We start from the raw sequence: 25,849 nt of genomic DNA, 5'->3' as shown, positions 1-25,849 counted from the left end.
TTACTTATTTTAGGAATACTAAAGAGAAAGGGAAGGGTGAGCAAAAGGCAGAAATGATACAAAATTCTTCCCCTTTGGTAAGGCAACTTTACAAATTAATGGAGATATGGGAAGTTCTACCCTAACATAGCTGCAACTTCCATGAGATTTGATGGATATTCACATTTTCAAACTTGGGCCAAGTGATTCAATACTGATTTAGCTCAGTTTTGAGCATGCATTTCAAAAAATACTACTTTAAATTGTTTCTTGTGGTACAGTGCTGCTACTGGAGAAATACATCTCCAGAAGCTTTAGGCTCTTTGAGAAAAAAACCACAATGAATTATAATCACTATTTACTTTTTATCATGCTAAGAATTTTTCCAGATCTTCTCAAGTGTATCTGAATTTTATATTCAGTAAGAGCGTCCATTCATAATAGAACCTAAACTTAGAAACAAGAGGATTTTAGATATGAACTTCAAATAAGACTTCCAGGTCTTCAGAAAACATTGTGTTGCCAGAGTTTAATTAGATACTCAGTTCCCAGAAAAAACGAAATGCAGCCTTTTTGTCAATGGACTATTAGTCTACTTGATGCCTGACCATGTATTTATTTCACCAGCCCCCACTTTCAGCCTTGCTTTTATGTTGTACATTCACATTTGTATTTTACAACTGTTCCAAGATAGGCTGTAATTGTTGCCAAGTGTGCCAAAATAGAGTCTATCTAAAACAGGACTGCAGTAATTTCAGAAGTTTCAAAAGTCTTTGTGTTGGGATAACATGTGTCAATGTGACCAGCAGTGGTTGCTGGACCTGCCTTATTACTGCTGAACCCCAACAGAGTAATCACTACTTTGAGAAGGACATTTTTGACACTTACCACTTCAGTAGACGCAATTTGAAATAAGAAAAATTAGAGCTATGCACACAGAGAAAGAGACACTGATACTGCTCTGGTCAGAAGAGGTATTAACCAAAGACACACCATCACTCACAGGGATTCCCTCTTATCCAGTAAAAGTCTGCTGCACATAATCAAAGATGCAAGAAAATGTCTCTAAAGGAAAAGGTAACATGGATCTTTCACAACATCACTTGTTAAGCAAGTAAAATCTAAAGGTTGCTTAGTATTTATAGATCTCTTGTTTCATTCTAGGTGGCTTTGTACAGGCTTGCATATCTCATTGTCCAACATGCTACTTCATGAACCCTGACATCAATACTTACGAAAACCAAGGCCCTCATCTTTCACACTGAATATTCTAGACCTTGATCTCCTTCCTCTTCTGGGCAAAACATTCATGTTGGCTGGAACTATGTGAAAAGCTTTGGAAAAATCTGATGGTTTGGCCTCTCTTCCCATGCCTCAAACTTTTTGTGACAAGTCCTGTTGCTTTCTCACAGTGTCTAAAGCTCTGCTACCCAAAGGCTAACATGCATTATTCTTCCAGATTTCCATTGCCTGCTCCTCTAAGATAATTATGATAATCTGTAAAAACTCATTTGTGATGTGTCAATCTCAGTGGGAGGCATGTTTCAGCCACATTTCAAATGCCATTTCTCTTTCTATTTGAACAAAACACTAATTAAGCTTAACAAAATAATGCGAACTTAAGACACTGAGGCCTTGATACAAGCTCTAGAATCCTACAAGCACTTTTAAAGCATGAACAACTATAATAGAACCTAATAAAATTTAAAAGTGTAATTTCTCAATGCTAACAACTTTGACTCAACATAATTTCCTCCCAAGCTCAAAATATGCTAAGGCATTGCTATTAAGAAATGGAAGTATTAGGTCAACAACTAGATTTGTGTAATTTTCACTGGAACTAAATTGTTTCCTTTAAACAGTTATTTAATGATGATCCACATGACCTCAATACATTTCCTGATGAAAAACAGTAGAGAATCACTTTTCAGAGAAGAGCGTACAAGTTGACAATACAGGACTGTAGCTATTTAATTTTTCTAAAAATGGTTCTTGCACAAATAAAACAAAATTAACAGCACATATGACTAAAGTCCGAAACACCAAAACCACAATTGCCAGAGACAGTCAGTTTTAATGCTGAAACTTCATACTTTTTAACAGTACTTAATTTATTCTACAAAAGATATTTTAGAAGATAAACCTAGATCAAATGAACAACATACTAAGTTTTGTAGTAGTTTAATTAAATAGGTATGGATTACAGAGGTTTCTTCTTAGCACAATATTAAAAGCAAAATCCATCCTAAAAACATAAAAGGCATTGCAAAAAGGAATAGTAATTCATTAAAACCCCGTCTTCGCATGGAATACTTGACATTTTCCCTGATTTTAAAACTTTTACTTCACTGCCCATTCACTGTCAGTTCAAGATACATAGCCCAGATCGGCAAGACCAGCTTACTAACAAAACTGAATCATGCTACATATTAGAAAGCTGAATAGGTTCTTCCTGAAATTCATAGAATCATGGAATGGTTAGAGTTGGAAGGGACCTTAAAGATCATCGAGTTCCAACCCCCCTGCCATGGGCAGGGACACCTCCACTAGAGCAGGTTGCTCAAAGCCCCATCCAGCCTGGCCTTAAACACTTCCAGGGATGGGGCAGCCACAGTCTCCCCGGGCAACCTGTTCCAATGCTTCACCACCCTCACAGTAAAGAATTTCTTCTTGATATCTAATCTAAATCTCCCCTCTTCCAATTTAAAACCATTACCCCTTGTCCTGTCACTACTCTTCCTGACAGAGTCCCTCTCCAGCTCTCAAAATTGCTGTTTAAACTCAGGCAGCTGCTCCAGCCAAATAAGAACATAAGAAATATCTCATGGTCTGGGTCAGCAGTTCATCTAGCCCAGTATTTTGTCTCTAATATATCAACTGGAGATGCTATTTAGGAAGAGCAAGTGAGCTAGGCTACTTCTTGCAGCCCATCTCTCACATTGTCCATGAATTCGCCTAAATTCTTTGAGTGCGCTTACACTTTGAATTGCCTCTACAACCTCCTATAGCAGCAAGTTCCTCCAGTTCACCTTCTAGACATTTAAAAGACATCTACTAGTTACATGTCTCCTAGTTCCTATGCTATGGGGTTTGCTGAACAACAGTTATGAGTAAATTTCATGCACCTCAATTATTTTTTAAGCCTGAGCAATTTCCCCCTCCGGGGAGTCTAATCTCTCCTAGAAGCGGGGAGTCTAATCTCTCCTAGAAGAACTGCTTCATCACCTTGACCACGTCAGCGGTACCTAAAACCGCATCTGTATTAGGAAAGCAAGCAGTGCTTATATAATATCCCAGATGATGTTCCCAAGTCCTGAGCACAATACAGGCCGATGCCAACGAGCAGCATTCTCCCAGACAATACTGGAAACTATTCCAGAGACCACTCTTAACAAGCAGTCTGCACACAGACACTCTTTCTGGAGGAAGAGATAGTTTACTACAGCAGACTTGTTCCATTGCACTTAGCCTCAGCCTCTAGGAACATGCTTGAGAACACTTAAATTACTAGTATATAAACACTGCCCAACAGTCACCTCAAGAAGCATTACCATGTTTTGCCTTTTTGAGTGACTAGTTAAGGGACACCCTCTTAATTAGCTTTGAAAATCTATTCTTCACCTTAATCATAATTTGAGCTGGTCTTATATGATGAATACACTCTTAAAATACAACAATTCTCTATAAAACTATTTTATAATATTTCTCTCCCTGAGAAATTCCAAATGAAAATATAATTTTATTGTAGCTCAAGTAGTATGATCACATCCTACAGAGACATGCAACATTGACTTTGACATACTACTATCAATAGAGATAATAACTTCACAATAATTTCATCTGAAGATCTCGTATATCATTTAGCTTTACTACATCAGTGTGAGTAGGATAATAAAGTATTCTGATTTTGCATCTAAAGAACCAAAGACAGTACGAACATTCAAAGAGGAGAATGCTCAGTATTTATTTCTATTCAATGAAATAGAATAGAATAGGTCTTAACTATCTGTGAGAAAAACTAGACGATGTTTCTGCAGACTCAACCAGCAAAGGAGCTGAATGTTTTTTCAAGTCTTATAGTCTAACACTGAAGAAATGAGATTTGATAAAAATGGTTGGAGTCAGAAAAAAATAACAATATAAGACTAAGGATACAAACAACAGAGAGTGGAAGGGAAATCTGTATAAGACAGAGCTGCAGCCACTGAGGAGGACTGCTCCAAAAAAGGGAAAACTTAAGGCCAAATGTTAACACTTATCACCAGAAAGGTCTAGAAGTAAGAGGAGGCCAGAGGCTGACTAGAGGCTGCAGAAGCCAAAATAAGATTCTTAGAGGTACTTTGCCCCACCAATATGGTGACAGCAATGTCTTTTAAAGGCAGAATGACAACAATACAAACATAGCTGATTTATATTTCACTAATCCTTATCTTTATGGATACAGAATACTTTCTTAAGCAGTCACATTTTGCTTGTGCCAGACAAATATGCAGGTTAATGTATAATGTAGGCTAATATGTAGCACCAGTGAGGGACAGAATGGAATTTAAAATACAGAGCTAGCTAATCCTGCTTTGAATATGTTCATTTGCACACTAATTAAGGCCAAAAAGCCCATTAACTACACTGAAATAAATACCAACGACCCCTCCTCCTGTCACTATGATCCACACTTCCGCATCTCTACTTCCACTTCCACTCTACTAACAGAAGGGATGCATTAGCAGATTGCCAGGTTTCAAGGTAATTTCAGCTAGCTGACGGGAAAGAAAGGCAGTATCAAACTTGTGTCATCACAGATGCGTATTTACATTACAACATGCAGCGGAAAGTTTTCCCAATGCTCTCAGTCACACAAAAAATAATGATAAACTATAAATAGGCTTGCACAATTAATAGGTGTTCTCCATCAGGTGGTTAGTAAGCAAGACCAAAATAAAACCTACGGATATTACTGTGAAGTAGCAATACCAAAATTGGATTCATCCTGATAAGAGCTCTAAATGAGGTGAAAGATTAGCAGCACAGGAAAGCAAAAAAACATAGGACTAACTCACAAGCATGCTACTTCGCTGTTTTAAGGCAACATCTTTCCATAGCAGAAACTGTAGATACAATTAGAAGTCCAAACTACTTCTGTTCTTATGAAGGGGGGGAACAAAAAGCCACTAAGGGAAGCCCTGAAGTCAGTCAATGAGCTCTAAAAAGCTAACTTAAAAAAATTCTCATAGCAAGTTTGACACATTTTTCTTCTTTCACTCACTGTTACTCACATGCAAAAGCAGTGCTCTGAATAAAACTCAAAGGCTAAAGAACAAGGCTCCCTCCCCAAATACATACATATGTGGACAATACCAGCAGCCAAAAACCAGTGCCTCAAAAATATTTTGCTACTTCTATCAAATACATATATGCAGTGGATCTGTAAGGCAAAAGAGATTTTATTTGAAAAAGCTACATATGCAAAATACTATTGCTATTGTATCATATATACAGACACAATATTTTTTATTTATTGTTTAGGTTCTAGAAGCTTAAATTTAGTCTGAAGTAAAAAAAAAAAAAACACAACCCCAAACAACAAATTATTAGATCTATACTAGATGATCTTTCATATTGGCACAAACTAAAACAAATCCAGAATTAAGCCAGTTGCTACCCTTCTCCTCCACCCTGCTCCATAAAGGTATGAAGACCTACCTAATTTGGGGGAAATTTTGCAGACCAGACTTATGAATAAGGTTTGTTGGGAGTTTAATAAGGGAGTTTAGCTTATCTTTACCATGTAAGGATGATCCAAGTATTAGGCTTTTAAAGCCGCAGTTCAAATAATACCTGTATTTCTAAAAGGACAAGACTGACTGAAATGCAGTTTCTAACACTTCTAATCCAACACAAACAGCAAGAGATTCAGTTCAGATACAGTAACATTTTGTTTACAAGCTTGGTATTCACAACTACATTTTCAAGTTTTTTGTAGCAGGTAACAAATTGCATTGCCCAGATAAATGTTTTTATACCTAGAAGCTTCTCTGTAGAAAAGGTTGTTAGCTAATGAATACACATCATCATTTTAAAAGATTGTTTTCCTAATACCTATGGGTTTATTTCTAACCAGCAGAATCTTAGCTGAAAGACTGAAACTATCATTTCAGAGTTACTGGGATACGAAAGAAATATTTTTGTATTTGCATTAAAGAAAAATCTACAGACGTCAAGGTCTCTCTGCCTCTCCAAAATATCTTCGCTCTCAAACACATCCTTCAGTATCAAGGACTTTCACCCTTCTGAAGGGGAAAAGAAAAAGGTTACATTTTTTAATCCTGACTGAGGCTAAAGAAACGAAAATACATTAAATACTTTGTGTCATGTGTGAAGTTGTGGGATAAGACCATGTGAGAACTGGCACTCTACTCTCTCCACAGGCTAGCACTGTCTACTGCCACAAAGGCAAGAAAACCAAAGGAACCGGATTGAATTTCAGTGTAAAGGGATATTTGGAATCCTTCCCTCTCCCCAGCCACCACCCCACCTCCCACCGAAGGGAAAAGGAACTGAATGAGTTACTTGATATCTTCCTCTAAAAGAAGTTAGTTACGCTTCGTGAATTTACATATTTTTCCAGAATGACTGAAATCTGGGACAAATTTTCCAAACAAGATAAAAGCCTCTGAATATATGTAAGAAGAATGCTAATTGATGTACCACTAAATATATCATAACCAAAAAAAAAAAAAAAAGAAAGAAAGCTTTTAGCACCAAACTCAATTCATACTCTGGTATACTGAAAAATGTGGGGAAGTAAGAAGGCAAGGAGAAAAGTGGGGAGAAAAAGCTAGGATATATTACATTAATTTTATCCATTGCTAAAATCATATATAATATGAAGAAATAAGATTATGTTTATTACAACTGTGGTTGAAACACACTTAAATGAAATTACATAGTAAGAGACTGTTCCTGTACAACAAGGGAGATTACAAATTGGAGCAATACAATACTACTGAAAAGCATAGTTCTGTTTTTTTCTGTCATTCTGGAGTGTTTTTGGGGGATGTGTGTGCTTTTGGGGGCTGTAGGGCATTTTGGGTTTTTCTCCTCCAACCAAACTTCCTAGGAACTAAGAGGGTAAAGTGTTCCAAAACATTTCCCTGAACCCTTGAAATCATAATTTAAAGAGAATCAAATCACGACCCATTTCAACACTAGCAGAAACAGTGTTCTTTTCTGATATGTTTTAATAGGAAAAAGACAAGAGCTTCAGGATTGGGGCTGGGGTTTTGTTTTGTTTCTTATTAATTTGAAAACACCTATATTTAGCATTATATGGTTGTAGGTGCTGAGTCAGTAGCAAATGATTGTCAGCAAAAATCACAAATAACAGAAAGACTTCACCAAAATCGTATTTCTAAATGCACTAGTAATATACATCAACATAAAGAAAAAGACAGCACTGGTTTGTCTAAAAATACTGCAACTGAAATTAGCTCAGCAGTACTGATGAGTAGTGTTTTTTGCCAAAAGGACAAAAGTAAATTCATTTTTGAACATTTAACAAATTTAGGAAAACACTATAGCTAATGCTTTTGGCCATTCCGACTTGAAAAATCTTTAAACCACTCAACCTGCTAAGAGCGGGGTATAGCCAAGCCCTTTCTAAGATGTACACTGTATCTTTAACAGTCTGTCTGCAACAAGATTAAAAAAGGGTGTATTTCTGGAAAAGGGTGAATATAATACAACATAACTTCCAGGCAGAGCCACATTTATGCTGTCATTAGGGCACGTATTCAGAACAATTACATTTTTCTCCACTAATAGCTCCAATCAAGATGTTAATTAGTGACATGCTTTATCTCTTAACCCATTTCAAAAGCCTTAGCACTTTGACTTACTGTTGCTCGCATCCTTTTATTTCTCTCATTCAACTGGTGCTACCACAGTGACAAAGGATGAAGGAAGATTCAACAGGCACCACTCCGGCTGCTTCAATCTGTTCCATTCACTTAATACTGAGGTAATCTTCGGCGATGTGCTGAGCACTGCCTCCCCCTTCTTTTAACAGGGCACCTTAACCTAAACGCCACACCGGAGTATCTCCCTTTACCGTGCTCTATCGCCGTGCATCCACAAAGCATGTGGAGGCAGGATGTGAAAGGTAGGATCAATTAACAATATAGTCAGCAATACCTACCTCAAGCCTTCCTTCCTATCAAATTAGCCAACGTACAGTGAGCTTCCTGCTGTACACGAATGTATCATGTCACCATAGCAACTAAATCAACAAATAGCTGCTGCAGCATCTGCTTCTGGATCATCTAACGTCAGTCAACAGAAGGTTCGGGTTTAAGAGAACAAAGCTTCCAAATATATGCCATTTTATAACTGCATTTTTAATTTAGCCTCCTGATTCCCAGATAGGCTATATGAGCTCAAAACGAACCAACTTCTGACTTTATACTTGAATCTATGATGCAGCTCATGACTTCAGCTTGCAAATAAGCCAGAAAGGAGGGAGGAAAAAAAACCTCAACATGAGAAAAAAAAAAAAGATAAAGCAAAGAAATAATCAACTGCATTCTACTGTACTTTTTCTTAAATTCTGTGTTACTCTATACTGTGCATTTATTAGGTACATTTAGAGGCACGAAAAGAAGGAAGTGTTTCCCCATATTTCTTTATAATTTACATATGTCTGCCCTATAACCAGAAAAACCTTTTACTGGATATCAATATTTAAGATATTTCAGATGGCTGACAAAGATGGTTTCCCTCTATTAGTCGCCACTGAAGAGCTGAACTGAAAACATTCGATATCAGTTTATGGCAATCTCACATCTGTGGTCTTTAATCCCAACCATAGCAGGGGCCCACTGGCATACCCTCACCTGTGGAAAGATGGCTGTGTGGGGCAAAACACGCATCCTTCCCTTCTTGTGAGAAATTACTTCAAATACGACATAAGCATCACCCCGGTTTAAATCCTAACCCAAGAAGACAAGATATATGAAACTGCTTTGTAACAACTTCACATCTGGAATGTGACAACATGAGATTACTGATTAAATGTTACCTGCGGCAAAAAAAATTACTTGGACAGTAATGTCTTCAAAGGTAATAAGCAAGTGTACATACACACTTCTATGTAAAAGGACCCAAACCTACAGCCTACTTATAACAAAAAAGTAACTTACAGCCTACTTGTAACAAAAAAGTAACTTTCTGCTATTTTAACTTCAAGTCATATTCCTAACATTCCATCAGCATGAAATTCTTTATCAAGTAAAAGCTTTATAGGCTCAAGTAGCAGTTATTCATAGATATTCATATATGAATATTCATATATTCATATAATTTTATTATTGAAAACATTTAGTTTTCAAAGCAGCTGTTTTTCCATCTATGTACAGTCTTTTGTTACAAGGAAAATCATTACATCTAGGTTGGCTCCACGGAGTGTGGTCCAGTGAAGAGGGAAGAGTGGACACAGACTCAAGATGCTAACTCAGACTTGCTGTGATTTGTGTGTTTGTCACCTCACCTATGCCAGAGTTTCCCTGTTTGTAGGACTAGTACAACAGCGTTTGTACGTCCCTAAAAGCTACTGATTAAAGAACACTGCAAGACTTCAGTGTTGTTATTCATTAGCAGCACAGGAATTGCCAGATGGAATCACATCTGTGGTCCAGCTAAGGTGATGTCAGTTACAAACATCACACAAGTCGTTTTTCCATTGATTGTGTGTTCAAAATCTGCTGTTCATATTATAATGATGCTAATGAGGCTACGAGCTACTCTTTTCCACAATCAAACCCACTAACATTTGGAAAACAGATTAAATGGAAAAACGCAAAAGACCCATGTAACAGGTATTACAGAGAGCATAAGATTATTAATAGGAACAGCTGACATCAGTAATAAAAGCTAAATTAAAACTGTGTTTTAAATTGCCAAAGGCTTAAGACAATTTAAGAATTTCATGGATGTGAAGAATGTTATTTCCAACTCACTCTTACAAAAATCCTAAGAAAGATGATTTTAAGAATCTTCATCTTTTTTCAGACTTCCTAAAGACTTCTTCGATCCCCATTTATGTTGGCTGGTAACCAATACATAGTTCTGAAAACTTTAGGTTGAGCTGTGCACAATACCATGCCAATTCATAGAAGACTAAGCCTACAATATTTCTATGGTATCTATAAGGAGAAGTAATGTTAGAATTTTTTTTTTTTTTTTGCCTTAAATTATCTTCTGTTTTTTAGTACAAAAGATAGAAGAAAACAGGCTTCTTGTTATTTTTAAGTGTCTTGTTATTTTAAGTGGCCTGGACACTGATCTTTGTCCAGGTAACACAATGCAACACTCAACACTAAAATTCTAAAATTTTCTATTGTCCCCCAAATCTATTTGGGCAAATTCCAATTTGCAGGTTTCTCACAACTACACAATTCTCTACCCTATCATCTGCTAATACTGGCTGATAATCTAGAGGGATCTAACTGCTCCATATATGAAGATTAACACTTTCCTAATGAAGAACAGAAAAGATCTGGGTAGTAAAGGCCATGAATAAATCTCTGTTTTCAGGACTAGGCATGAAAACCATCTAGAATTAAGTAAATATTACATAATATGTTGCAGTAACACTTTACATGTTCGGGATTTCAAAAAACAAACACAATCCAAACTATTTCAGCTTAGACAAGTAGTAGCACCACATCCTGAAGAAAGCGAGAGAGAATCCATCTTTTCAGTGACATGCTCCTAAGGCCTATGTATATTTTCAGGAGAACAAGCAACTCTGCATCATTTTTCTAAACTGCAGCTGACAGATAATAAAATCAGCAAACATTTCATCTTTAACCACTGCTACAAGATACTGTCAGCACCACTGAATGCACTAAGACAACAGAATATCCCTAGAAGCAACTGGAAACAGGGAGGCTGGAAAGATGACTAGACTGTTCAGTGGCACTGACATTCAAAAACTATAGATTTCAATAAGCTTTCACTGCTTTTTGTAGAAAGGCAGGTTTGGAAAGATCTGAGAATTGGTGATTTTTTTTTTTTTTTAATTTTAGCAAATAAATTGATTTTATTTATGAAAAGGTTTTTTAAATTCTTACTGTATTCATGTTTCCCCCCTAATCTTCATGTGAAAGATGATCAGTAGAAAGCTGACAACAGGTGGGGGCAGGTAAAGAAAGGGAAAAAAAAAAAAAGGTTTGGACCTTTGTTTTGTAAAAATATAAAGTTTTCTGAAAAGAACCAGTAAAGGATAAATGTTAAAATCTGCATCTAATGTCACTGACAAATGTTCAAGACTTGTCAGTGTCCACACATAACAGTATCAATCAGTGTATTTTCTGTAAGTGTGTCTGTCTCATTCTTTATTACTGAGAAATACTCACAATTTTGATCTACTTGTTTCTGCTTTGTCTCTTCTCTTTTGCATTCTCAGTTCTCACAGCTTGGCTAAGCAAAGTTCTATTTGTCTCATTTACAGCAAACCCAATCTGTTTCCTTAGCACTGACATAGTCTGTGGTTAGCAGATAGCGCTAACAGAAAATTTGCTGCTTAAAATAATCCCACTATTGTATCTTTAAATCAGTAAAAGTATAAACATAAGGCTAACAGAAGTGTTTCAAAGAATCTGGATAATGCAATAGACAAATATTTGTGCTTCAAATGTGATTCAAAATTTAAGATAATCCTGGTTTTACAGAAGGAAGCAGTGTTAGGGGCAGTCACTGAACTCTGGAACTTTCTGAGGCATCTGGTCATTGCCAGCGGTTATACACATCAAACTATAAATAAAAACTGGAAGACTTCATCCAGATTACTCTCATTTCATGATGATTTGTTGTTTGAAGTCCACAGGACTTCAGCTTACAATGCTAAGCAAAACTGGCTGAGAGAGAGCTCGTACAGCACAGCAAAATGGTAGCAAGGGCTAAGCATTCAGCTACTACTTTGCAAGGGCCAGTCCCCTCAGTAAGCGCTTTCCTTGATCAATTTGCATATCTGCAACAGTCCAAAACAAAACCAGGGAGTAAACTTTCATGTAAATTGTATCTAGATGCACTGAAAGGTACAAGACTGACAATTTAGTTTAGGAAAACTAAGTAATTTAGCAAAGGTTATATGAAGTGAAAATTACAATTAAAACAACCCCAAACCCCCAGTTGCTTAAGATGCTACTAAATGTTGAGAGAATCAAAAACCTTATTTCTAAAAAATATTAAAAAAAAATCTAAAAGTGCTGTAAAGTGCTACATGTGGCACTGTTCAAAGAAATCACTTTGAAGATTTTTAATTTGATTCACAACGGGTTTTTAGATATTATATTTAGAATAAATAAAAAAATAATAATCTTCTCTTCCTGTAATAACCCTGTCTTCTTTACAACACTTGTGGGATCAAAACACCCTTGCAATTATTTCAATTGAGCATCAAAACTGAAGACTCTTTCCAGCTGTACTTCAACTGTACGTACTTTGCAATTCCCACGCTTTGGTTGCAAGCTGTACCAACAGTTGCCATGTAAAATACTTTATGTCAAATAGGTATTATTTGGTGTTTCCCTATACAAAAAAAAACCAAAACCAAAACCAAACACACTTCTGAAGACTGCCTACTTCCAGTCTCTGAACCTGTTGTGAAGATCTTAATGTTGAAAAGAGGGGAAGAATTACTTTGCTGGCTAGCACACACTTGAAAGAAGCTCAACAGCTGTGCAACTGTTAGAGAGTTTTGCTAGCATTTTCCTTCCTATCTACCGATAAATAAATAAACAAAATAAAATATCTTACAAACATTATGAAAGCTAGCCAAAATGAACGAAGTGAGGTAGACTTAACAGATTTGCTAATGATGACGCAAATCAATGGCACTTTACTTAGAATTTCTTTGTCAGTAATATCTGGATATGTCTGCAAGTATGTGCAACCAGTTAGGCATTCACCAAGAAACAATATACAACATTATAAAGCGGTCATGATCAACCTTTGGCCTAACAGCTGAATACATTATTTCAGAAAGGTCATAAAGCTACAATTGATTCTCCCTCTGTAGGCTGAGGCAGAGCCCTTTCGGCCCTTGTCTTGACTTCCTTCACCCTTCTGAAGTACAAGAGGAGGACCCAGCAGGCAGGATAGATGCTCTTTCTCTCCCCTACAATCAGTAAGTGCCAGGAACAGCAGGCTACTGGTGGAGATCTTCACCAAGCCTGCAGCAGCTGAGCTCACTCTGGCTGTGCTGAAGTGGCAGAGAACTATATTCTCCAGTTATTCAAAATAGCATTTCTTTAAAAAAAAAAACCATTAGAATTCCAGGAGTTTCAATAGCACTTCTAAAGTAGTCTTCCCCCCTCCCCAATAAAGTTCCCTATATACCCAGATTTGCACAAAGCTGGGTGTATATCAAAACACCATGTGGCAACACAAACCTGAGCTGGAAGAAGAATTAAAGGCTATGTCCTCAATTTCACCAAGTTGGGAAGGCTCATCAGTACTGGACCAAGGGGTTGGTGGGACAAATCTCTAAAACCCCAAGCCTCTCTCGTGTATTTTCTCCTTTACTTCCAAAAAGAAAGGGAGAAAAATTAAAGCCAAGGGCTGTTTTTGCTATGGTGTGTAAACCTGAGTCTATCCCTTCCTGGAGAATGTCATTCTGGCTGCTCTATAAAGTGTGTAATTCTGTAATACGCAGAGGGTTAGATGGACTTTGCCCAGTTGTAAGTAAAGAAACGTCTCAATCACCAGGGGACAAAAACCAGGCTTCAGCTAGCAGGGGAGCTACTTCAGATTATTTGTTTGCAAAGTGTGTAGTTCTCACATATTTTAAGAGTGGTGTTTCTGTAGTTAAAAGTATGACTTTGCAAAGCAGTTACATTTTTGTCAAAACTTAGAGATTACAACAGCTGTCTTCTGAAGAAACGTATGTAAGCAATAAGGATGACTTTGTAGGTCTCGAATTGTGGCATTCAGGTCCTGGCTTACTCAGCATTAGATGTCCCACAGCACAGAGAAGGGGATCAAGAACATGGCTGAGTCCAGGACACTACTTGGACATAACTGTACCATTCCAAACCTTACTGATAGAGGCACAGACTCAGGAACTGGGCCCACTTGGCACAAACTCAGGAACTGGGCTACCTCAATGCTTACAGCTGCAGGCAACTTGCACCCCCTCAACTCATTAAAAAAAAAAAAACAGAGATCTTTAGTCACCTTCCTAAAACATGAAAGATATCATCTTCTGGACATGTTTAGTTCTCCCCACTGACTATACTAGCAACCTACGGTGACTAACTGACTTCAAATCTGATTTTCACATGTCATCCAATTATTCCAAAAGTCAGTTTCTGAAGAGATTCATTTAACTGGGGAAATCTTGAATCTTGCCTCAAGTATCTTGGGAGGAATCTACTGTATCAGAGACCAAAATTAATCTAGGAGTCATATCACACAAATGAAAACAGACATTTTAGAGAGAACAGATTACTCAGAGAAGTTTTATAAGGATATTTCATTCCATGATTTTTCACACTAAATACTGGTTGGAAAAGCTATGAACTACACAGCCTTCACTCTTGTTTCTACATTTATTTTCAGACAGCAAATATTAAAATAAATATATTTGGATGCTAGTATAAATTGTGCAGTAAATCTGATGCTGCTTTCTGCTAAGCAAAAGCAGTACAGTATTCATACATAACTATACACCAAAGAACTTTGAATCCTCACTTTCTGCTGAGGATGATGGCTGCTTCTAGGAAATTTAAAACAAGTTTCAAAATAAAAAAATATAGTTTAAATACATTAGAGGAAATTCTGATCTCAAAGGCAAAAAAAAAAGAAAAAATAAATTTACACTTAACTGAGACAAAACTTCACTCTTCCTGACCAAAACCATGATTAACACAGATAAAGAAAGGATCTAATAACCTTGAGGCATCAAAACTCACATCCTCATAGCTCGCATTTTTATGGTAGTGGGTTTTTTTTAAAAATTATAGCCATCAACCAGTTAAAAACTTTTATGGAAAAGATCTTTTGTGTACAAAATGTCCCATGTAAGTTTGATTATGTATTTTCCAGTGATGGTTGCTACACAAAAGCACTAATCAATCCTGGAAAAATTACAGCTTGATAATCAGCTTCCATAAGCTAGCACTGCAGCATTACACACAGAAGAGTTCCGATGGTTCCAGTGAACACAGCTCTGGTGCACTTCAATGCTATGAAGTCACTGAAGGATGGAAGAATAATTGTCAACTAAGACTTTAATGAATCTCCAAAAGGAAAAGTTACACACATCTGCTAATTCATTAGAGCCAAAGGGGGAGTAAAAAAAAAAACCCAACAAAACAACAAAACACAAAACACAAACCCCCAAAATACACTAAAAAAACTCAACCGAAAAAAAGACAGAAGCAGCCATGCATTTACTCTGTACTCTATAAGATCAAAACACAGATAAAGGAAAGTAAAATAGCACAATATGGAAGGCAGTGAGAACAGTTTTAACAGTGTATGTTGTTAAGCAACTTCTCACACGGATTTTTTTTCTTGTAGAAGAAAAGACCATGAAACATGCAGCTCTAGGCTTGATTTTCAGCAGCAAGGCAAAAACAAAGCAAGCTGCAACTTGATAGTTTACCATACGCTTTTGAGAAACATAAGTGTAAGAACTAAAACTGAGGAAAAGCATTCAGTAATCTAGTTTACATCTTCACCATTACGTTTCTGCTGTGACTCCACGTATGTAAACAATCTGGAAGCCAAAAAAGGGGATTCTCAGAATTATTTAATTTGGTTTTTTAGCCATCTGTTACTCTGCTGACTGAAGACTTACTTCTATGATAACAGTTTAATAACTTTAAGATCAGAGGTTTGATTATTTAAAGAAGAAATTGGTTTAGAAATACTAGCTTGTAGATTTGATACTAAATATTTATTTCAGTTCAAGGAATTTGCACTTAAACTCACATACAGTACATATATATATGCACACACAACATATTACATATATACACAGACACATACTACATATATATACACACGCAGTGGGATTTTTGGAAAACCCACTAAGCATCTAAGCTTCTGAATAAAGTTCAGAGGATAAGCAGCCAGCTTGCTAAGCCAGAAGTATTATCACTATACCTTGCTGAGAAATAAAGATGACTGAAGGTCAAACACTATGTGTTCCATTCCCCAAAGAAAAGGAAATGCTTAACAGGTATTGGGCTACTTTGGGAGTGCTATCTACCTTTTTGGTAATAAAGGACACCAGGGTTATATAGGCATGTGTCACTTTGCAACTGCTAGCTTTAGTGGGAAGGTGCAGACAGGATCCAGAACTCCAGGGTTGCTAGTAACTTGTGTCAGCAGTTTACTGACTGGTCTTGGAACAGCACTGGGTACTGTAGAAACTTTCCAAAACAATTTAACATCAGTCTAATAGCAGGAAAACAAAGTAGCTGTTAAAGAAAGTAGTTTGAACTCTTGCCTCCCCATTTTCTTCTCAATCATGAGTTTACCCCCTCACCATCAAATCAGGACTCATGTAATCAAACACATCCTTCCTGTCCAGCTTCAGCAGTAATCAGTAAAGCCTCACTGCGGTAGTTATCCTTATATGAAAAACCCTCAAGCACTGCTGTCCTCATAGAAACTGAGTGACACCACGAAAACATGTTATTTCCTATGGATCTTCTCCATACTTCATCTGCAACCTTCCTCACCATCAAGATATATGGAGTATATTACTCACATTGAACACAGTGATGAGAGGGTGCAAAAGCAGCCTGTGCTTTGAGAGGAAAGAGCTAACGGGCTTGGTCTTCGCTTTGTCGTTTTCCCTAGTTTTGTCCTACAAAGCTAACAGTACTCCCTTGTTCTCTGGGACACAGAACGAGGCAGTCTGCCATGGCAGCACTGAGTAACATACGAACATCCACACAGTTTAAGTTCCCCATGTTTTCTGCCTGAACACACACATTCCTCTAATTTTGTGGATTGTTTTGTTTTAAAACATGGTGGAAAGTTACAGCTTTAACCTGATCAGACACTTCCCACTATTTGAAGCACATGACCTTTCATCTTGCCATGTTCAAATATTTGTACTGCTATTCCACATTTAAACTGCTAGCAAAACTTCAAGTATTTGAAACAGATTATCCTGAAAATACAAACTGTTCCAGAAAAGTACTGAATGGTCTATACCCATTTGGTAACTCAGTTATGCAGTATATACAACATAAGTCACAATAATTGTAATAGTTAATTCTGGTAAGATGCAAGGAGGGTGGAATTAATTTAAAAAATCCTCAGATATTTTACAGCTGAACATAAACTTGTAAGTTAACTAGTCTAACATAAGAAATACCAACATATAAACAAAATATTTAAATATAGAAATTTCTACCAGTTTTCAATACTTTTTCAGTCAGAACTGACTAAAACAATTAGAATAGCTACAGTCCAACCTACAGAAGAAAAATATACATTAACTTACACAGACAAAATAGCTCTGAATTTTGATTGTAGGAACACAATTAAATTCCGTCAGCACTACAGATTATGTTATAGATTATGCAATCCAACACCACAACGCTGTTATGAAAGAAACTGGAAAAGTAGTTTTCATATTTTAAGGAAGTAGCCCCTACAGAATGTATTGTAGCTAAGAAAATAGGAGATTTTCAGAAAAATGAGCAAGTCCATGATGAAGGCAAAAGCCTTCACACTTCGTGTAGCTTCAAAGTTACAAGAGAAAAAGGAATACAATGAAGTAATATTCTGGTTAAAATATTTTCAAAAAATATGAAAAAGGCTCAGAATTACAATGTGTTGTACTTGAATTCACCCCACTTCATTTGAAAGTATATACACCCTTTTCATTAGTGTACCATATAAAGCAAACAACAAATAATTGTAAGATCCTTATAAATAAATAGTGGCCTGCCTGACCTTTTTGTGCGTTAATTGGGCAACCTTGACAGAGTAAGCAGGATGGGCTTCTACAACGAAGTTATTAGCTTGTTGAACGAGGAGAGAGCAGTAGATACTGCTTATCATGACTATAGCAAGGCTTTAGGCACTGTCTCGCATAACATCCTCACACAGCAACTCTTGAGGTACAGACTGAACATAGGCACTGAGGTGGACTGAAACCTGGCTCAAAGGGTTGTGATCAGCAGTGCAAAGTCCAGCAGGAGACCATTTGCTAGTCATCCACCACAGTGACTGTTACCGGGACAGATTATGTTTACTATCTTCTTTGAAGACCTGAATTACCAGACAGAGTGCACCATCAACTAGGTTGCAAGTGATACAAAGTTGTGAGGAGTCGCTGACGCACAAGACAGCTACACTGCCATCCAGAGGGACCTTGACAGCAAAAGAAATAGGCAGCAGGAATCTCCTGACGTTCAACACAGGGAAATGCGAATTCCTGTACCTGAGGAAGAATAATCCCATGCACCAGTACATACAGGGCGCTGACTGACTCAAAAATAACATTCATAGATTCATAGATTCATAGATTGGTCCAGGCCGGAAGGGACCTCCAAAGGTCATCTAGTCCGACCTCCCCGCGGTCAGCAGGGACACCCCAACTAGACCAGGTTGCCCAGGGCCTCGTCGAGCTTCACCTTGAATATCTCAAGGGAAGGGGCCTCAACCACCTCCCTGGGCAACCTGTTCCAGTGTTCCACCACCCTCACGGTAAAGAATTTTTTCCTAATATCCAATCTAAATCTCCCCTTCTCCAGCTTAAAACCATTGCCCCTCGTCCTGTCGCTGCAGGCCTTTGTAAACAGACCCTCCCCAGCCTTCCTGTAGCCCCCCTCAGGTACTGGAAGGCCGCTATGAGGTCTCCCCGGAGCCTCCTTTTCTCCAAGCTAAACAACCCCAGCTCCCTCAGCCTGTCCTCATAGGAGAGGTGCTCCAGCCCCCTGATCATTTTGGTGGCCCTCCTCTGGACCCGCTCCATCAGGTCCATGTCCTTTCTATATTGAGGGCTCCAGACCTGCACACAGTACTCCAGGTGAGGTCTCACCAGAGCAGAGTAAAGTGGCAGAATCACCTCTCTGGATCTGCTGGCAACACTTCTTTTGATGCAGCCCAGGATGTGATTGGCCTTTTGGGCTGCGAGAGCACATTGCCTGCTCATGTCCAGCTTCTCGTCAATCAGCACCCCCAAGTCCCTTTCCTCAGGGCTGCTTTCTAATACCTCATCCCCCAGTCTGTATTTATACTGAGGAGTGTTTCTTCCCAGGTGCAGAATCCTGCACTTGCTTTTGTTGAACCTCATGAGGTTCATCTGGGCCCACCTCTCCAGCCTGTCCAGGTCCCTCTGAATGACATCCCGTCCCTCCGGTGTATCGACAACACCACACAGCTTGGTGTCATCTGCAAACTTGCTGATGGTGCTCTCAATCCCTCTCTCTATGTCTTTGATAAAAATGTTAAACAGTACTGGTCCCAGGACGGACCCTTGAGGGACACCACTAGTCACTGCTCTCCATCTGGACTTAAAGCCATTGAGTACCACCCTCTGGGTGCGACCATTCAGCCAATTCCTTATCCACCGAACCGTCCACCCATCAAATCCGTATCCCTCCAATTTGGCAAGTAGAATGTTGTGAGGAACTGTGTCAAAGGCCTTGCAGAAGTCCAGATAGATTACATCCATAGGTCGCCCCTTGTCTACTGACCTAGTCACTTTATCATAGAAGGCCACTAGGTTAGTCAGGCAGGACTTGCCCCTAGTAAAGCCATGTTGGCTGTCCTGAATCATCCCCCTGTCCTCCATGTGCCCAAGCATGGCATCCAGAAGGATCTGTTCCATGATCTTCCCAGGCACAGAGGTGAGGCTGACAGGTCGGTAGTTCCCAGGGTCCTCCTTTCTACCCTTTTTAAAAATGGGTGTGATGTTTCCTTTCTTCCAGTCTGCAGAGACTTCACCTGACTGCCATGACTTTTCGAATATCATGGAAAGTGGTTTTGCAACTTCATCAGTCAGTTCCTTCAGGACTCTGGGATGGATTTCATCAGGTCCCATGGACTTGTATGTCTTTAGATTCCTTAGGTGATCACGTACCATGCCTTCAGTTATAGTGGGATGGACTTTGTCACCTGGATCCTCAACTTGTGGGCCATCAATACAAGAGCTAGGAGGAGAGGGGTTGCCAGTGAAGACTGAGGCAAAAAAATTATTGAGAACATTACAGAAAAGGAATGGCAGACAACAAGTTGCAAGTGAGTCAGCAAGGCACCCTCGAGTGAAAAATGCCAACAGCATCCTGCATGGCGTTAGGAAGAGCATTGCCAGCAGGTCAATGGAGGCGATCCTTCCACCTGGTAAGACATCTGGAGTTCTGGGTTCAGACCTGGGCTCACCAGTACAAGAATGGCACGGACATACTGGAGAGAGTCCAGCGAAGGGCCACAAAGACGATGAAGGGACTGGAGCACCTGACATGTGAGGAGAAGCTGAGAGAGCTGGGACTGTTCAGCCTGAAGAAGAGATGTACCAGGGAAGATCTTATTATCAGTGTGCATGAATACTTGAAGGTGGGGGGAATAAACAAAAATGAGCCAGACTTCTCAGCAGTGCCCAGTGAAAGGACAAAGGGCCATAGGCACAAACTGAAATAAAGGAATTCCACTAAAATGTAAGAAATTATTTAACGGTGAGGGTGGTTGAATATTGGGGAACAGACTGCCAGAGGCTGTGGAATCCCTTATCCCTGGAGATACACAAAAGCCAACTGGACATGGTCCTGGGTGACATGCTGTAGTTGACCCTGCAAACGGGACTACATCTCCAGAGGTCCCTTCCAACCTCAAGGGTTCTGTGATACATCTATAAGAGTTTTTTAAAAAACAGTAAAAAGAAAGAATATTCACAATTGGGTAAAGAAAAGAAATGGCAGTGGTATGTTTAACTTTGCCTTGGCGTGCTTACTTTTTTTGTCAGCAAGGCTTTAAAATTGAGCTTTTCAAGGCAGAACATGTAAGGAAACAATAACAGTTCTCCTCTCACGAGTTACAGATTACTACTTCTAAATGTTTTGAAAGAAGAACTGGAAGAGAAAGCAACTCCGGATACTGTTTTTTCCCTTTTTCTAGAATGTTTTGTCCCTACATTCATTAAAAAAGATTTACCAGCTCCTTCTCTGTATTTAAGCTTTGCCTATATTGTGAAAATCTCACTGCAGCCCAAACCTTATCTATGAACTGTTGCAATCCATGCTCCAGTCTTATTTTAGAGTTTTCTGTGTTTTTACCCACAGATTAGTTCCTTGTTATGATAAATAAATATTTCTTCTGCATAAAGATCAAGCATGGGAATGGCAGGCTGTAAGAGACTTCCCTAGATCATCAAGTGCAGTCTCTTGCTATCACAGGCAGTGATCTCTCAACCCATTCAGATACTTCAATCCATTTAACTTAATTTTTCATTCCTTTTCTCCCATTGGAAGTCACTCCAGAACTGTGCTTATCTGGGGCTTAAAATACTCTTCCTAGGTTAAAGATATGGTCAAGCGTTTTGCCAACACTTATTCCTCACTGGAGCTGACCTTTCTTAAGTGTTCTGAAATCATAAGTTTTTATATCACCTTGACTGGTTTTGTCTATAAAAAAAAAACAATTGAGCAGACTAACATACAAAAGCAAGTCCCACCATTCAAGATACCTAGTTATAAGCAAGTGTCAGTCTAGAGACCATAGAGTTGTTAGCACATGTTGTACCTGAGCTAATAAGCTCTACCATGGAGGAAGGTTTCTTAACCTTAACAAAGTCATGTGATAATGGAAATATATAGCTTCCAAAATAAGACTCAAGCATGGCTAGACAGCTTGGCAGCTCTTTGGTGATATTCTTTCACAAGACACATTTTCTGCTTCATAGTCCTTACAATCTCTTCTCTGCACCAGTTCTACACCTTCACCTCCACCTCTAAAACACATTCATAACCAGGGCTGCACAAAAATATTCTGGGTGAAGGCTTACTACCTTTTACAGTGTTAATGATGCTGTTGGAAGAAAAGAAAAACAATAAAAAATTCAAGTTTCCTTACCTGTTGTGCTCCATCCCCACTAACAATAGGGGAAGTTAGAAGAGGGATTTCACTACTTATAATCGGAGTGCTATCCAGTAACGGTGGATGTTCTGCCATCATTGATGGTGCACTAATTCACAAGGTCACCTGCAAAGAAAAGTTATGCAAACAGTTAAACTATATTAATATTTCTGAATAATATTCCTTAAAAACAGCCTCACTTTAAAAAAAAAAAAGATTATTAAATTAGACCCCTTTAGAAAGCATGTTTCCACAACATTCCAGCAATCATATAAACTTGATGTGTTTTGCCAGCTAGTATAAGCCTTATTTATACAGAGGGTAGGTTCAGACCCCCTCTAGCGGCTGAACTTTAGAAGATACATCACAGCCTTGGAGCTAGCAAACCTGAATCTTTAACTTTGGTTATAAACCAAAATATTTTGTTTAAGTTCGACTGGCACTTCTGAAAAAATGCCTACTAAAAAAAATGGGAAAAAAAAGTACAGTTGCCTTAAAAGTTTCATATAAACAGGAACACTATACATGTAACTGGTAAAAAATTTAAATCTATGAACAGGGACACTGTTTCCCCTACCACACCCCCTCCTTTTCTTTTTTTTTAAATCACCAACCCACTTTTTCTACTGTTATAATGACTTAGACACTTATTTTTGGAACAACTAGTTACTAGGAAATATTCAAGTGAGATACAAATGAATTAAAAAAAATAATCTTCTGCACAATCTGACATTTCTTTAAAAATATATTAGACCCAGAATTAAAGCTGTGTCATTTTGATAACCTGTGGCTCTTTAGTAGTTTTACTAGCAGCTAAAACTTGGGGAATGGGGAAAAGAGGTAATACTTGTACACAAAATTATAATCCTCATAACTATACTATGAAAAAGCCCTTGTTAGCACACACTGTAAAGGCACATGAAATCCGATGACAAGAAAAAAAGCCACCCAGGCAAGAGCAGTGATCCACTTCAACTCTGATGATTGTCAAGTAACAGCATAACAGAAAGCAAGATTCGGCAGAGAGTTCCTTTCAATTATATTAACAAGTCGTAAGTAATGTGTTTTCTGATATTTCGTGTGTTAGCACTATATGAAGACTGGATGGAAGAACTAAGACCAGAAAAGCTGAAGATTGCCACTTTTCCATGCTGGAAAAAACATATTACAAGTCTAACAAGCTGCTTTTGGAATGTATTTCATTTTGTTTAAAAAAAAAAAAAATCACTAAGTTATGCTGGTTTAGTGTACTGGTCTTAACTCCATCCCAACCAGACTTAGTACACTTAACTTTTGGGAAAAGAAAAAATAAATAAAATAATTAGATCAACAATAATTGAGAAATCGATATTTCTTAACAAAACAAAAAGACAGATGGAAAGAATTCACTAGAAGTGAATGGTACGTTCAGAATTCCCACAAGTTAATCACATTTTGCATCTGAAAACAGTGCTTGTAACATCAATCATAGACATAAAGATTAAGCTGAGAATAAGCTTGTACAGTATTTCTAAAGCAGAACTGCCCCTCTCTTAGCCAGTACTTACAATAGGCTGGTGAAAGTAAGTGGGTACAATTTTAAAGTTACACAGCCTGACAGTCAGTGATGCTTCAGATTTTTAAAAGTTCTGCCTTGATACCATTTGGCTAATGAAACTCTACAAACACTTTTAAACTTGCAACATAGATATACTGTCTGCTCATAAACAGAAATGTTTACTAGTTACAGCATATAAAACTTATTTTAAATTAAGAGATACCTGATAAAATTCAGGGAGCGATAAAGTCAGCTTAATGACACTGACCTCAGTACCAAGTTCTAGAGACAATATTTGGTTAAAGAGCTGCTATTGGTAAGCTGAGTAGCTTACTACTCAGAAGCATTCTCCAAAACTATCTCCATCCCACCCAACTGACTGCTTTTACTGGTTTGCCCCTCTAAGGCATATGTTGTTGTACATCTGCTGTGGGTTGAAATCTGTAATACAGTGCTGTCAGTACAAGAAGACTCACATAGAACAAAAACTTCACATTTTCTAGAAAATGCATTAACAAAGCACTATAAGTCCTTCATACAGCTATACATATACAGTATGATTTAGCTATTCCCATGCTGAAGGTTGTCCTATATAACTATAAAATCATGAACTTGGGAAAAAAAAAAAAAGTATTCTGAAATTATTTTAGAGGTTTCATTTACTTTCCTGGTCTACTCTGCAAAGATTAAAGTTGGGGGAAAAAAATCCCTCTAGGTTAAAAGACTTTGAAATCTAACTGTGATTACTTAAGAATTCATCACTGCTTATGCCAAGTCATTTATACCTGCTTAGCCAGACTAATTAGTCTCCCAAGCAATGAGGACAGAGTTTTATATTCCTACCTTACTTTAAAAGCTTTTCCACTTATCAAAAAGTCCTCCAAGCTACAGTCAGTCCCTGCCACTTCTGCAGGTGGTAGAGGGATCATCTTTCAAGCTAGCAAGTTTGATGGTAAGCTTCCCAGGATATCATCCAATGATCGTTTAATGTAAAATGAATGCACAGTCTGGAAGCATGGGTTAGAATCAAAGTATCCCTCCTCCCACGATAGCTACAACCAGGCTTGCTCTTCTGCCATCTCTTGATCTTACAGCTCCAAATAATTTGTGCTCCTATCTATACTGTCACAGACAGAAAGGTAATTCCAATACTCCAAGCTGTAACACAGCATGCTCCCAGATTAAGCTGGCTTGAATTTCCCCAGGTTTAAGTTGAACCCAGCTCACGACTCCCAAGCCACCATGCTAACGACTAGCCTCATATATAAGAAAGCCCTAACCTCCTTTACAACACAACTACTTTTCAGTGAATACATGACTTATGATGCAGTCAGTGCTATCACCGTTTATTAGGCGTAAATCAAAACATGTCTATCAAATTGGACACCAGTGAGAATTAAACATAACCCAAACTGACTCAAATACCACTGTCAGGACAACTTGTTCAGCCTTTCCAAGATAGGAATGGCTCTGAACATACATAACATTTGGTCTCAAGTTCATTCATTCTCTCACACAGGTGTTTAATGATTTGATTTGTATGAAAATTAGGTCCCAACAAGCACCTGAGTGCTTAGGTGGGTAGTCACCTTTGCACACAGTCTTCAGTGCCTTAACTGGGACACGGCTAAATTCCATGTCTGGATCCAAGGGTTTGATTTATTCTGGAGACAAAGCACGCTGGTCATCAATAAACCCTGACAGAAGGTACCAGGTATAGTGTTATTCCTGACACCCTCTGTAACAATAATAGAAGTGCTACCTGTCAGACTGTGTAATCAATCTAAGGGAAAAAAATAAATCAATGCTTTCTTGACAATACAATATTAGATTTCTCTGCAATGCCACTGAAATAGTCTTGAAGACTAAAGGTTTAAACTTCACACCAACGTGGGTCTATGCTACACATCATCAAAAGCCTTCTCCCTATCAGTACTCAAGAGGCAGCAATCTGTACAAGTCAGTGCACATGATCTGGACAGACAGTAAGACATGGTATGTCCACCAGCTGCATGTGGCTTTTCTTTTTCGCTATGAGGACAAATAAAGATGGACAGGAATTTGAAAAGGGAGAAGTACTGTGTGGCAGAAGGAAGGGAAGTCAGATAAAATCGACAAAAGGTTGACATTAAAATAAGCAGAAGAGCTCAATAAACATATCTTGGAAATAAATGTCATTATATCACATTTGATGCAACGATATCAAATGGCCACAGACAGAGTTTTTAAGATCAG

At 38.2% G+C, this 25,849-nt stretch overlaps 1 protein-coding gene across 1 annotated transcript in view; it reads right to left on the bottom strand.

The window, feature by feature from the left end:
* The window catches only part of FNDC3A (fibronectin type III domain containing 3A), a 107,223-nt gene extending 85,020 nt beyond the window's left edge, over nucleotides 1-22,203 (bottom strand). The window contains exon 1 of the mRNA XM_074148101.1: nucleotides 22,075-22,203. Coding sequence (XP_074004202.1) covers nucleotides 22,075-22,176 — 102 coding nt within the window. The 5' untranslated portion in view covers nucleotides 22,177-22,203. The remainder of the gene's footprint in view (nucleotides 1-22,074) is intronic.
* Between the last annotated feature and the right edge of the window lie 3,646 nt (nucleotides 22,204-25,849).

Source organism: Numenius arquata, chromosome 1 (assembly GCF_964106895.1).
Source record: "Numenius arquata chromosome 1, bNumArq3.hap1.1, whole genome shotgun sequence".
Lineage (NCBI taxonomy): Eukaryota > Metazoa > Chordata > Aves > Charadriiformes > Scolopacidae > Numenius > Numenius arquata.
This window is presented reverse-complemented; position numbering and strand designations above follow the sequence as displayed.